At 40.8% G+C, this 13,730-nt stretch overlaps 1 protein-coding gene across 2 annotated transcripts in view; it reads right to left on the bottom strand.

Annotated features, from left to right (window-relative positions):
* Positions 1–406: 406 nt before the first annotated feature.
* The window catches only part of efs (embryonal Fyn-associated substrate), a 14,470-nt gene continuing 1,146 nt past the window's right edge, over positions 407–13,730 (bottom strand). Inside the window, exons 2-8 of one of the 2 annotated variants that reach the window (XM_060874867.1) lie at positions 13,468–13,730; positions 10,487–11,764; positions 9,276–9,398; positions 7,550–8,470; positions 5,217–5,291; positions 4,654–4,911; positions 407–3,209 (exon numbers count right to left, since the gene is read on the bottom strand). The exon at positions 13,468–13,730 is cut by the window's right edge and continues 9 nt beyond it. In XM_060874867.1, the coding sequence (XP_060730850.1) occupies positions 3,027–3,209; positions 4,654–4,911; positions 5,217–5,291; positions 7,550–8,470; positions 9,276–9,398; positions 10,487–11,764; positions 13,468–13,479 (2,850 nt within the window). In that variant the 5' untranslated portion in view covers positions 13,480–13,730 and the 3' untranslated portion in view covers positions 407–3,026. The remainder of the gene's footprint in view (positions 3,210–4,653; positions 4,912–5,216; positions 5,292–7,549; positions 8,471–9,275; positions 9,399–10,486; positions 11,765–13,467) is intronic. The other variant, XM_060874869.1, reaches the window with a different exon arrangement.

Here is a 13,730-nt window from a genome sequence, read left to right as displayed (position 1 = left end):
GCTAAATAAGAGCACAGTATAAGCCGTCGTTAATATATAAGCGTGTAACGGAATATAAAGCATATATCATAACAGATATGAAACAGCAAAATGTCGAAAAAAGTGTCTTAAAAAACACAAAAGCTACGTAAATTAGGAATTCGTCACTGTAACAGGACCAGATATTGTTATACTTTATACCTATATTTTAAAGTTATATGTACGTTATAGTTTATAGGTTGATTACAGGTTGATCAAATCTGAATAATTATCCTTGTATTTAGTGGCTTTCAGGCCAATTTTATGTTACTGGGAGAATCTTGTAATGTTAAACAAATTGTCGCGTTTGGATAACTTGAACGCACCCTGATTACCTTGTGCATTCATAACATGGGCAGTGTGGAGGAAATAAATAATACTAGACAAGTGCGTTGTAACAAAAACTGTATTTGAAGTCAAATTTCATCGTGGCAAGTAGAAAGTCAAGCTCCATTAAGCACCCAGGAAGTTGTAAAGTAAGAAAAAAATGAAAAAATACATTCTCGTACAAAAAAAAGGGGGAAATCTCCAAATTGTTAGTAATGTTTTGACTACTAATCTGTTCTATGGAGACATCCCTGGTTACATGTGCATATATTTATATATATTTTTTTAAAGAAAAAAAATCATGCATAGTTACTAAAATAAAAAAAAAACAATAAATACGATGAGTGATTTTTGTAAGACCATCTCAACTAAGCACAAGACAATTTTCAACAGTTTTTGCATTTATAATCGACATAGAAGTCTTTAAATATGAGATTACTCAGGAGAACAGATACAAACAAACAAAGAGGTTTAATGCAATGTAAAAAAAAAAAAAAAAAAAAAGCTTTTATTTCTGTAAATCCAAATTGTAATGTCGGGCTCTGCAGCAAGACTGTAATACTGATGTGGTCCATTTGGTGGCGCTGTGGGACAGGGCAGAAAGGTGTGAGGGGGGAAAAAAAACACTGAGCTTTGTATGCCTTTGTGTTTTTAGGGCTACTCTTGTATTACAAAACTGCTTTTAGCACTCACTTGTCAGCTTTCCCATCGCTATTTTACCCTTGGAGGAACTCCTTTCACATTTAAAATCACACTCTATTCACTATTGTGCTCCACTTTTAGTAAGAATTTATTTATTCATTTATTTATTTATTTATCCACTCATACCATGTAACATATGAATGACAAAAAGATATCCAGTTGCACTGAATGAATCCACACAATTCACATTACTGCTCGTTGGGTAAAAAAATTGGCATAATTTTTTTCCTAGCTTCAGTCATCATCTTGTGGCCAAATTCAACATTTTATTAGTGTAAATAAATAAATAAAAAACACTTGCTGGGTGAAAGGAGCCAAACATTCCTAGTTAAAATGAGATTTGATGCATTTTGCTTTTTCAAAACAATGAGTTTACATTTGTATGTAGACGTAAACAAAATAATTTCTGTTTTAAATATAACATTTAGATTGGGTTATATATAGTCAGCTAGTCCATCTGTACATGACTGAATAGAGGTTAAAGAGAATCAAATGTGTAATCTATTATGTTGCGGTGCTTTCTTTTTTTAAGCCGCAAGTGGCCATTTATTTGTTATAGTCGTGTACGGAAGTAAACGATATAACAAGTGTATATTTATACGTAAAAAACGCAGTATTCTGTGATACCAAATGTCAATAGATACAATGGCAATAACAGGTATGTTGGCGTCTTTGAACTCAACCCAACATGTCTGCACATGAGCTTAATGATAACATTGGGAAGGTGGTGAAAACAATATACAGGGCGTTTTTCATCACGTTGCTGGGAAAAGTGAATCTTAAACAATAAGCTAATGACATGAAAACATATGTAGATATGTAAACCTGTACTAGCATTGTCTTGACTCTGTACATCAACCATAGGGGACAGGTGTGTAATCATGAGGGCGCAGGACAGACAGGGAACAGGCTCATGTCTAGACTTGTGGATGTACCAGAGAGTGTTAACTTAAGTCAAACACATGCTTATGAATTGTTCCTGACTACATTATTATAAACACCAGTATTTCTAAATATAAAGTGATTGATTATATATTGTCTGAATTCCAGTTAAAGGCATGACACATGCCCCTGAGAAAGGATCACAAGTTTGCACATATAGTATATCTGTTTCTGTCTTTTTTAAGTTACGGTTTATTGATTATTATAGCGGAGAGCATTTTCCCAGAACTGCATTCACACTGACATGCCTTTGTCTTTACATGCAGAACTGGTGCTTAAGGAGAAAAAATGAGGATTGAAAAGAGGTATGAAACGGAAAGCTGTGAAAAAAATAGGAAAGAAGGAGTAAAACTAGCTAAACAGGTTTCAGCCTTAGTCAGTGTCATGGGAAAGGACAAAATTACAAATTATCTCAGAAAAAAAGCACAATCCCTGCTTTAAGTGGGTCACCCATCTACCTTTGTAATAAAACATGATTTCCTTCTTGTCTTTCTGCATAAGCATGTGTTCTAGCTAGTTTGCAGTATGAATCGTCTGAGATTTATAGCATAAACTGAAACCAGGTGAATGTGAGGCTACGTATAAAAAAAGAAATAGAAATTCCCAGTAGCCTTTTGTTTTGTACATGTAAAACAAGAAAAGAACTGCGCCCGACAATGACAATGACCGTTGCAGTAAACCAAAGCAATACAAAAAGGAAACCACTACAAAACGTGCAACACGTCCTCACACCAAAACAAACACCATCAATAAGTTATTAAGACACACAGACGTGTGCTAGGCACAAAAAAAAGATAAACAAACCGGTACATTCCCACTGACATACACACACAATCGCACATAAACCATCTGGAGGCACAGTTCAACACTTCACCATCAAATCACCGAGTACCGGTGTGACGAATCAAACACAATCATGATACCCTTCTGCATACAAATGAAAAAAAAAAATAATAATAATAATAATAATAACGCACTACAAATAAGGCATTGTCATAAGAAAAGGCATAGTCATGAAAAAAAAAGGACAGAAGACATCAAGATATTTCTGCTAGTCGCTGAAGGAGCCCAGAGAACCCAGCTGCATGCTGGGATAGCTCAGCCACTCTGTCCACCATTTCCTGTGTAGCCTCGACTGATGGGTAATTCTGAGCTGCATCTTTGGTGGCAACGACAACAGACTTCAGGGCCTGACACAGACGTCCACTGGATGTAGTGACCTGGAGAGACAGTCGAGAGTCTGTGTGAGTTGTTCTGTTGTCCAACAAAGACATGGGTGGTGTTTGAGGTTTGTTTTTAGGGAATGCTAGCTCATAGCAACAGTGGCTCATAATTGTACAAAACAAAAATGTCACAAATCCAAAAAACAATCAAGAAAGCACCGCAGTGAACACATCAACATTAACTTAAAACAAAAATGTTAAGTCCTTACTTACATACTCTTATCTGATTGGCTACCGGAAGCCGTGGAACAGGCAGAAAGCAGACAGATGTTTACAGTAAGAGGAAATATGAGCCTAAATAAATCTGATACTTTTATTTGCGTTTATTCTGTATCGCGCGCATTCCTGTAATGCTATTTTTGATATGCTGTAGTGCCGTTAATATGAGAATGTAAATGTAGAAAACCTGTCCAAAGAAGTCAAGATGTTCAGAATCAAGAAACAACCCCCACTATAAATAAATATAACTTAGAATTAAAATGTTTTTCATTATGCTAACTAGATCACAGACTGAAAAGGTGCAATTCTTTTCCTCGATGAAACAGCAACAAGCTCATGATGTTCAGAAAGAACATAGCCTTTCCGTTTTCAGTTAAGGTTGAAGTGTTTCCAAAGTTTTTAGGTTTGTTGCTGATTTGCTGTTGCTTTATTATTCACTTTGCACTCATGAGCCACGGTATTGTAGTCTCCAGTTTAGCACTGCGCAAAATGAATGTCATGAGTTTTTTTCAAGAGATTTATTGTCTCAGTAATATCATTTTTACAAAGTTTACAAAATCCCTAAAACCACTGAATATGTTCCTGTTAAAAAAAAGTATAATGTTTGATAGTTAATGGTTAGAGGTTTATTTTTGGCTAAACTACTTCTTTAAGAAAAGCATTATACTGCTTAGTCGCAACACACCCACACCCACACACACACAAACACACCCACACACAAACACACACACACCCACACACAAACACACACACCCACACACAAACACACACACACAAACACACCCACACACACACACACACAAACACACCCACACACAAACACACACACACCCACACACAAACACACACACCCACACACAAACACACACACCCACACACAAACACACACACACACAAACACACACCCACACCCAAACACACACACACACAAACACAAACACACACACAAACACACACCCAAAACTATTCACAGATGGCCGAAGTCAGTCATGCTTTGGCCGTCATCCATCAAGTAATTCCTCCCCTCCTGCATTACAATAACAATTATCTGTGATGACTATCCAAACCCCAACTACATGTAAACTGCAGACACTTAATGTATATGCAGTGTACTTGTTGGGGTTTGAATAGTCAACAGTTAACAGTTATTCATTTGTTCATTAACACCTCTGAGACCTGGCATTATCCTGCCTAAACTCTGTGACTCTACATGTAGACCCACCTTTGCCCTGAGGTCAGTGGAGCTGAGGAGCCGAGCGAGCGTATCTCCAATAAAAACAAGCTTATGCGCCGTCACAATGAGACTCTTTCCCCTGGAAACGAATATCCTCGGCGGCTGGTTCCCCTGAATGCTGCTGAACAGGGAGTCGATGGCGTCAGCCAAGCAGGAGAGGTGAGACAGGCTTTGGGCTGAGTAGAAGGAGAGAAGCTCGGAGTCCTCAAGAGACAGAGAGACGGGAAGAGGAGGAGAGGGACTCAACTACAGAAAAAAGGGGATTATTATACAATCACCTACTCACGACTAGCTCAGGAAACTATATATTTGTTTCGGTCTAAATATAAGTGTTCTGTGAACACGATGTTTAGTAATAATAATGTTAACTGTTCCAATACAGGCAAATAAACACTTATTTGTGAGAACAACCCAGAGAAACGACAGAGAACTTAGAGAGAAGAAAGTGCCACTGTAAATCATTGACAACAAAGCTGGCTTCTGCAAACACAAAACTTCTGCTGTGGATAAGCGTGTGTGTGTGTGTGTGTGTGTGTGTTGTTGTTGCTCACTCTGGTATCATTTGTAGAGATGACCTGCAAAGTGCCAGTTTCAACCTGTGAGTCAGGAGGCAGCTCAGGCTTTCCCTGGATTAAGATACAGAATCACAGCTCAGTTAATATAACACAAACTACTCAACCAGAGCAAGACAAAACCACAATGTAATTAGCTCTCCTGTTCTACTCCATATCTAGAAACATATGTCATTTCCCTGAACATTCACTGAACATTTTCAGCACAGAATGGTGCGAAAATCAAAATCCTCTGGTTGAACAACAGCTCTGTGATTGGACAAGCCTTGATGAAAGTTCTCAGAGGAAAATGACCAGATTGCTTTGAGAAAGAAAAATATAGTAGCTCATAGTCGCTCTTTACAACCGTAACGAGCAGAAAAGCATCTCAGCATGCGCAAATCTTTAAACTTTGAGGTGGTTTAACTACCACAGGAGAAAATAACATCAGGTTCCACTCCTGTGAGTCAGGAAAATGGGAACAGAGGAACCAAAACAGAACAAATGAAGATTAGAAAAAATATTCTTCAACTGTTCAGTTGTTTTTGTGAACCTGTGCTCATGATAACATCATATTTCTGGACTGGATTTTTGCTGTTCTTCGTTTTGCTGAGCTCATCCACCTCAAAGATTGATGGGTTTTTTTATTGATGTTCTGAGATGCTTTTCTGTCTCACCATGCTTGTAAAGAATGCTTATGTGAGTGCTTACAGACATCCTGTCAGCTCAGACCAGTCTGGTCCCATTTCTCTGATCTCTTTCATCACAAAGGTGTTTCAGCCTGCAGACTCTTTACTTACACAATGTTTTTTTACTTGCAGGAAATCAGCAGTTTCTGAAATATACTCAAATCTGAACAAATCTGGTGCTAACAGATATTCCACAATTAAATCACACTTTTCCTTCATTCTGATGTTAGAAGTGAACATTACTTGAAGCTCTTTACCTCTATCCGTATGACTATATGCACTGCACTGCTGCTGATTAGATAACTGCATGAATGTGCAGATGTACTGGTGTTCCTAATAAAGTGGACCACGAGTATATCAAATTTTCTTCCTAATTATTAACAATATAAACAATATCTATAAGAAAGAACACACGATACGTTACTCAACCTGTACTGTGATATAACACAGTGTGCTAACAAACTCATAATCCCACATTTTTCATTATTTGTTACGTGAGCTGTACTATAAGCTCCTGAGCTGAAATTTTGTTATCATTCTTACCAGAACACTCTGAATACTGAACAGCTATTATATAAAGAGAGAGAGCTTCAAAGACACTGACTGGTAAAATGCAATTTTTTCAGCATCATCAAACACCTGCCATTTTGAGGTGAAAATATAGGAGCCGTCTATCAAAATGACTTTTCTAACAAACTGTAAGATATCTTGTTAAAGGTGTCGTCAAGCACGATGGAAAATATTGCATCAGGTAGCAAGTAAAAGATAAATCCCACTAATGTCACATGGGAAATGATGATGTGTCACCATGCTGTATTCTTTCATAATTTCTTTCTTTCACAGATATTAGCCAAAGGTTTATTATATTATCTCATAAATGAGCAACACGAAATAACAACTGACAAAAACGCTAAAAAAAGATAGATATCAGTGAACTAGTTGATCATATAGTCAGGATCAGGGATATTGCTGTGTCAGTTTCACAGCTAGTCAAAAGACAGGAAAGTTACCACACTACTGACGTTGGGTGAAAATACAGATTAAAATACATATCCATCTGATCCTTACTCTAGTGAGGTTTTTTTTTTTGTGTGTCTAGCTGTAACCCCCAAAAAATTACACAACCACCTTTGGACTCCCCCAAACTCATACTACGGCGAGCTCAATGTTCTGCTCAACACACAGAAGAACAGGCCACTGAAGACCACAACTAAATAAAAGCTTCAGGCTAAGCAGCGCTGCACACCACCACACTAGGCTGATTTTTTTTTTTTTTGCTCAGTGTGCTGTCTTCACATGCAACCACTCACATTTTCAGTTTCTAATGAGATCTTATATTCAGAATATATTTCTAAGAAACAAGAACAGTTAGAGGATTTGATGTTTTATGTTTTTGTTATACATGCTAGGACGTGCAAAGCGACTTTTGTACAAAGTCTTTGAGCAAACGGTTGATTAATACAGTGATATAGTGAGATTGTGAAATGATAACTATGTAGGTTGTAATGCCAAAAATATGAAACAGGAACATTTCTAGACCGGATAACGACAAAACAACAACTGAGGAAAGTGACAGTTGAAACTAGAGTGATACTGTATTTAGGAATGTGACATAAGTGTGACACAATAAAGCCAAGTTCTAACCTGCAGCTTGACGTATCCCACACTGTCTCCTGCAGGGTACGACGGAGCTGCAGGAGTTAACCCGATCCCTGCATATTCGTTCCCTTGCTCATCCTCGCTCATCTGTGCAGCAAGCGGAAGAGATGCAGGTGCTGGAGGCAACGGAAACGTAGGAACAGGAGGAGGGGGAAGTGGGCGCTCCTGGATCCAGCTGCCCTTGCGAGATCCCATTCCTCCTGCCATGGGTTTTACCTCGGCAACCGGCAACGCAGGAAGTGGTCTCCTTGAGAGAGACTCCTGAGAGGGCAGACGGGGTCTTGTTTGACTCTGCAAAAGGGTAGTGGAGTCTTCAAGAGCTCGCCGGACCATCGTGAGCAGACCGTCGGCCGGAGGGGAGGGACCACAGACCGAAAGGGCAGGAAGGAGGTCTGCAAGACGAGACCATGCCTGCTGAAGAGAAGGTGGGACTTCGCCTAAGTGACCTGCTTTCCACACTGACAAGATCTCGGCCAGTGACGCAGCCAGATCCCGGGAAGGTGTTGAGGAGATTGAGGCAGAGCTTAGAGCTGACTGAACGAGACCAGTGAGAGAGCTTTTCCATTGGATGTCACCTGACCCCGTGCTGGATGCGGAGAGCCGGCACGCAGGAATGTCCACTGTGAGAGCGGGCATGTCGTAAATACCGCCATCAGCTTCAGAGACATCCTCACATGACAATTCTGACTTTCCAGGACTAGGGATGGAGTACACCTCAGTGCTTGCTCTTGCTTCACCCACTGATCCAGGGATTTCACACAAGTCTAAAGGCAGACCTGGAAGACTTGGAACACTGTACACATCTTCTTCTATGTCATCGCTCAGAGGAAGTGATGCAGGGACATTGTAGGTCTGCTGCTGGAGGTCTGAGGGTTGATTCAGGGCAAGGGTGGGGACGTCGTAAATCTGACACACAGTAGAGGAAGATGAAAGAAAGATAGAGAGGAAGAGACAGAGATACAGAGTGTGTGTGAGAGAGAATGTTATTCACATGGACTACCATTATAACCCCATAGACATCTGCCAATTGCAGCTACAGCTGATCTTAAAACATACAATAGCCTTCTTCACGAAGTCTCCGTTTTAGATCTGAACTTTCTCCATCTCTCTAAGATTGGGGACTGTGTATAAAGGCGAAACTGTGCTCCGTTTCTTCACTATTGTAATTTCTCAACAGAGAGCTGGCTCTATGTTCTCGTCCTAGAATGACGCAGGCTCTCAGTGGCCTTGTTCAGAGTTCTTGTGGCTTAATGTTGGCTCGGAATAAGAGCACGGACATGAAGGCTGTACTTTCCACTGCCTTATTAAAGAAAAAAGCAAAATCTCTGGATTAAGAGTGTGTGTCATTAAACATCTGTAAGCAGTAATTACATATTTATAGATGTAATTATACCTCTGTTAGAAATGGATAAAAAAGGGGGAACTGCACAAGCATATCTGTGGTAACTGTAATCACTAATAGAAACAGTGTCACACCAGCTAGTCCTCCTAAAACAGACGGGTGTGACCAGCTGAGCAAAAGGAAAGGAACAGACAGAAGGAATTAGCTCACAGCAGTGAAAAACAGGTGTGGCCCTTAAACGAAGGAATGACTTTTTGTTTGTGAGACACACATATAACTGCTTTTGGGAACTGATTGTGTGAACAACGACTGCTGTTCTGACAAATAACGAATACACTGTATGGCGACTGTGTCATGTTGTTCTTTTACCTCTGATCCGTGCTCAGTGTTTAAGGGGACGGCACGGGGGGTGTTATAGATGCTTTCGCTCTCCTCAGCAGAAACTGCAGGAACTGGCTGCTGCCATCTGTTTGTAGGAGGTGTGTCATACACCTGTAGAAAGGTCAAAGCTAGTGTGAAAAGGTCAAATAAAAAGCTATACTCTAAATACCTGCTAGTCAGCCAAACAACGTAAACATGCAAATAGAAGAAGAAGCAGTGTTCATTTATTCAGCACAGTGAAATACTTTTTATCCCAATAGTTGGAAGCTGGGGTAAGAGCACAGGGTCAGCTATGATACAGCGCTGCTGGAGCAGAAGGGTTTAAGGGCCTTGCTCAAGGGCCCAACACTGGCAGCTTGGCAATGCTGGGGCTTGAACAATGATCATCAACCCAGAGCCTTAATCATTGAGCCACCACTGCCCCATAAATCCAAAACTCACGAAATTAGCTTTAAATCAAACAAAGCACATGATCACAGGTAATTCTTGTAATTATACATAGTCCAAAGTTAATGCGATTTGAATTTACATTTACATTTACAGCATTTGGCAGACGCCCTTATCCAGAGCGACGTACATAAGTGCTTAAATCTCTAACATTGAATACATTAATGCTGGCTCACTAAGTTACATACTTAAGATACCATGAGTTTAAAACATTTGTTCAAAGTTACAATGAAAAAATGTCAAAGGTGTTTTTTTCTTTGTTTTTGTTTTTTTTTAAATGCAAAAGATAAGGAAAGAAGTGCTAGTCTTCAACCTACTTATTCAGGAATGCAGTGGTAGCAAGCAGCTAGCTGGTTTGTTTTTTCCTAACTGCGAGTCACATTCAGAATACCAGTTAGTTAGCACTTCTGACATTTTGTTATGCAGAATATAACACCTTAGTATCTTTTTATACTTTGAAGGTTTGCTAAGTTGCAAGTTTCAAATAAACCTAAATAGACTCAACCAGACTCAGATTTCTATTTCACTTTGCTATTTGTCTATTTGTTCACGAAAATCAACATCACATCAAATGCAGCAAGGTGAGTCTGGTTTAAAAAATATCAAGCATTGATGCCACAGCACAGGTTCATTGTAATCTACAAGTACAAAACACTCAAACACGAGTTCAAAATATTTAAAAAATCTGGTGCAAATCATAAACAGCATGGTCAAGTAATGTCATCTACTGCTTTGTTTTTCTTTGTTTTTACCTGATCATCATGATTTCCATCATCAGAGGCTATGCAGTCTTTCTTTGTCATCTGCATGTCTGTTTTCTTTCCTCCGTCTTTATTCATCTGTCTTTGTTTCTCCTCTTTAGTCTCTGTAGAAGGACCTGCCTGTGCAGTGGGTTTTGTGACAGGTGATAATGCCTGACCCTGAAGTAAATCCTTCCGGGTCACACTTCTAACCGGCGGTGCTGGCGGAGGAGGCTTCCGGCCAAAGTTAGGAGACCCTGGCAAACCGGATTTCCCAGTTCGTACAAGAAGAGGAGATCCCTTTACGATAGTCTGTGATGTTTTTCCACGAGTCACTGGGGGAGTGGCACACTGACCCACCGGTCTGGCAGATGACCTGCTTGTTGGAGGTGTGTTTACAATTTGTCCTGAGGCAGCTGATACCACAACAGATCCAGCAGATAGCTTGCGTTCGGCTTGTGGAGTCCTTGTCATGGCTGTCCCTGGTGAACTGGGAGTTTGGTACATTCCTGGAGGTTCCTGACCAGTTTTAACTTGGCTTGCTACTCCGTCTTGCAGCAGTGGAACTGGAGCAGTGTTCACAGGAGTCTGATAAAAATCCTCACCAGGTACAGCTGCCCCTGCTGGCCGAGGAACCAAATAGCAGGTATCTGAATGGCCTGTAATACTTGACTCTCTCGGGCTCAGATAAGCAGCCTCGACTCCTGATTCGACCGTAGATCTTGGCATAGCACTGGGAGACAGGTACACTGACTCTGATGCAGCCTGAGATCTGTACTGTGCCCCTAGTGGTGCCACGGTGGCAGGGCTCTGATACACTGAACCTACTTCTCCTGTTCGTCCTCTCAGAGAAGGTGAGCGTGGACGTCCTTCAACGCCAATATCCGCCCATTCGGGCCGTGGCCTGGCACCAGAACTTGAATGAGAGCGGGGGCGACTACCTGGTCCTGAAGCCCCTGCGGGACTCTGGTACACTCCTTCGACCAGGCTCGGAGGAGAGAGATACACCCCGTCACCATCTTCCAGGCGGTGCCCATTAAGGTGGCCTTGTTGAACAGGAGAGAGATAAACAGAGTCCACACTGGGAGCACGGCGGGCATCCGGTGCTGTCTGGAGGAGCCGTAAGCGGTTAGCAGGAGCAATGCCTTGGCGTCCATGGAGGGAGCAAAGCCACCAGCCTGGACCACCATCTTGCTCCTGCTCCAGCACCATCAAGATGTCGCCTTTCCGGAAAGCCAGCTCCTCCGGGCTCTCGGCTGCATTATCATATAACGCCTTTGCTAGCACCGTCTGAAAAAATAAATAAATGAAACACAGGAGAATGTGAATTAGATTAACATGCCATTCAAATATTAGAAAGACAGACAAGAGTGACAAAGATAGTCATGTGGAATACAAATACAAAAGTCTGCATGAAAAAAAAAGGAAGAAAAGAGTGTATTGTACCATCTGTGGAAAAGAAGAAGCATGGAAAAACTAGATTGGAAAGGATATGGAATTAAATCAGAACTTTCATTCAGATCTAAGTAGAAACAAATGATGAAAGTAGATAAAAAGGAAAGCAATCACTGGAAACATATAGAGGGAACTAATATTTAAATTACTGGAAAATAAAATAAGTGGTGAAAAGGAGATTAAAGGTTTTAGAGCAAAGCAGGCCTTGCTTGTACATGTAGCTATACGGGGTATATGAAAGGACATTCAGCCGTATCACACCACACCAGCATACCAGAAATGCCACCAATAACACGATTTGGTGAAGTAAATCCAATGTGTTCAGATTTAAAAAGATTTAAATCAATTTAGCCCAAGCTCACTTTGCAGAGATCCACCGGGAGTGAATAGTGCTCTGATTAGACTTGAACAAGCCATACTGGGAGAACAGGACTAACTAAACTGCGAGCCAAGCCAAACATAAGGTCTGCTATACAGAATAACACTCCAGTTTACATCAGGTCAGCAAATTACACAAACAACTATCCATGAGATAACATGACCTTGTTTTTCTGCTTGCTTGGCAAACAGAAACTGACAGAAGCTGGAGAAAAAGACTGATGGAGGTCAGAAAAACACTAACAAAGAGTTGCTTAAGGAAATCTGACTTTTCCTGTTCATTTCACAATACAGACAATATATATATTATTTTATTTCAACATTTCAACAAGATTTAAAAAAAAAAAGTAAAACAGCCTCGTCCATTCATATGAGAAACAAAACTGAGGTTTTTATTCTCTGGAGCTGTTTCATAAACCCGAGGCGTTTCTGGGAAACAGATGATGTTAATGCTGTCTGCTCTAAGGCCCATTTCCCATTACGGCCTCGTTCGATCCGCTCAGCGTACTGATACTAACGATTGGCAGTCGAATAAACCAGGTGTGTCAGATGACTCTCCATTAGATGTGCAGTGTTATAGGGCTATGCAGAACAGTCCAATGCAAATGTAGTCGTTCTTTGAGCTTCGATTCAAATGAGCTTTTCTGAGATTGCAGGCTGTTAGCGAATACTTTTATTCATTATCATACTTTTACTACAGCTACTGTAGAATAAGAACATTGTCTCTACTGACTGACAACTGGTTCCTAACACTATACATATGGTAAGTGTGACTTTACTGGCTGCCTTTATTAAAAGACAATAGAGTCAATAAGTAAATGAGAGAGAGAAAGGGAGCAGATGATAACGAGAGCAATGAGCGGGGGAGGGGGTCCACATCTGTCCCCTGGTTTTAGGGGTCCTTTTGTCATCTGCTCAGTCTGTACCTCTCTCATTTTCCCTGTCTTTCTGTTTCTCTCTCCCTTGGGGGTGAACTACTATGGGACAAGCTGAGCCCTGATCGTTACTCCTCCTCTCTCCCGAAGGGATTTCAAATGATTGGTGCCAACAGCAGTGGATTTAACAGCAGTGAATGTTAATACCTAAGTTTGCACGCCAGACTCGTATGTCTTTCAGGGGTGTTAGATTAAACAAACAAACAACAAAACGCATACACTTACAGAGAGCGACATAGCTGTCACAAATGTCTTTGTCAAAGCTCGGTCCGGATGTGTGCTGGTTCTGGTCGAGCCTTTTGTCCTAGTCACTTATGTAGCGTGTAACCCATGTGTACGACTGTCAGAGCCAGGCCTCGACTCGGATGTCCCAGTAGCGTAGACTGGCGTGTTGTCAAAAGCACTCTTTTCCTTGCATCAATAAGAGGCGAGTGCACACTGCAGACCTTCTTTGCTGTTTCACATGGTGCTCCATAACTTTATCTCCT

This window comes from Tachysurus vachellii, chromosome 7 (assembly GCF_030014155.1).
Source record: "Tachysurus vachellii isolate PV-2020 chromosome 7, HZAU_Pvac_v1, whole genome shotgun sequence".
Taxonomy (NCBI): Eukaryota; Metazoa; Chordata; class Actinopteri; order Siluriformes; family Bagridae; genus Tachysurus; species Tachysurus vachellii.
Note: the sequence above shows the minus strand (reverse complement) of the source record. Positions and strands in the feature narration are given on the sequence as shown.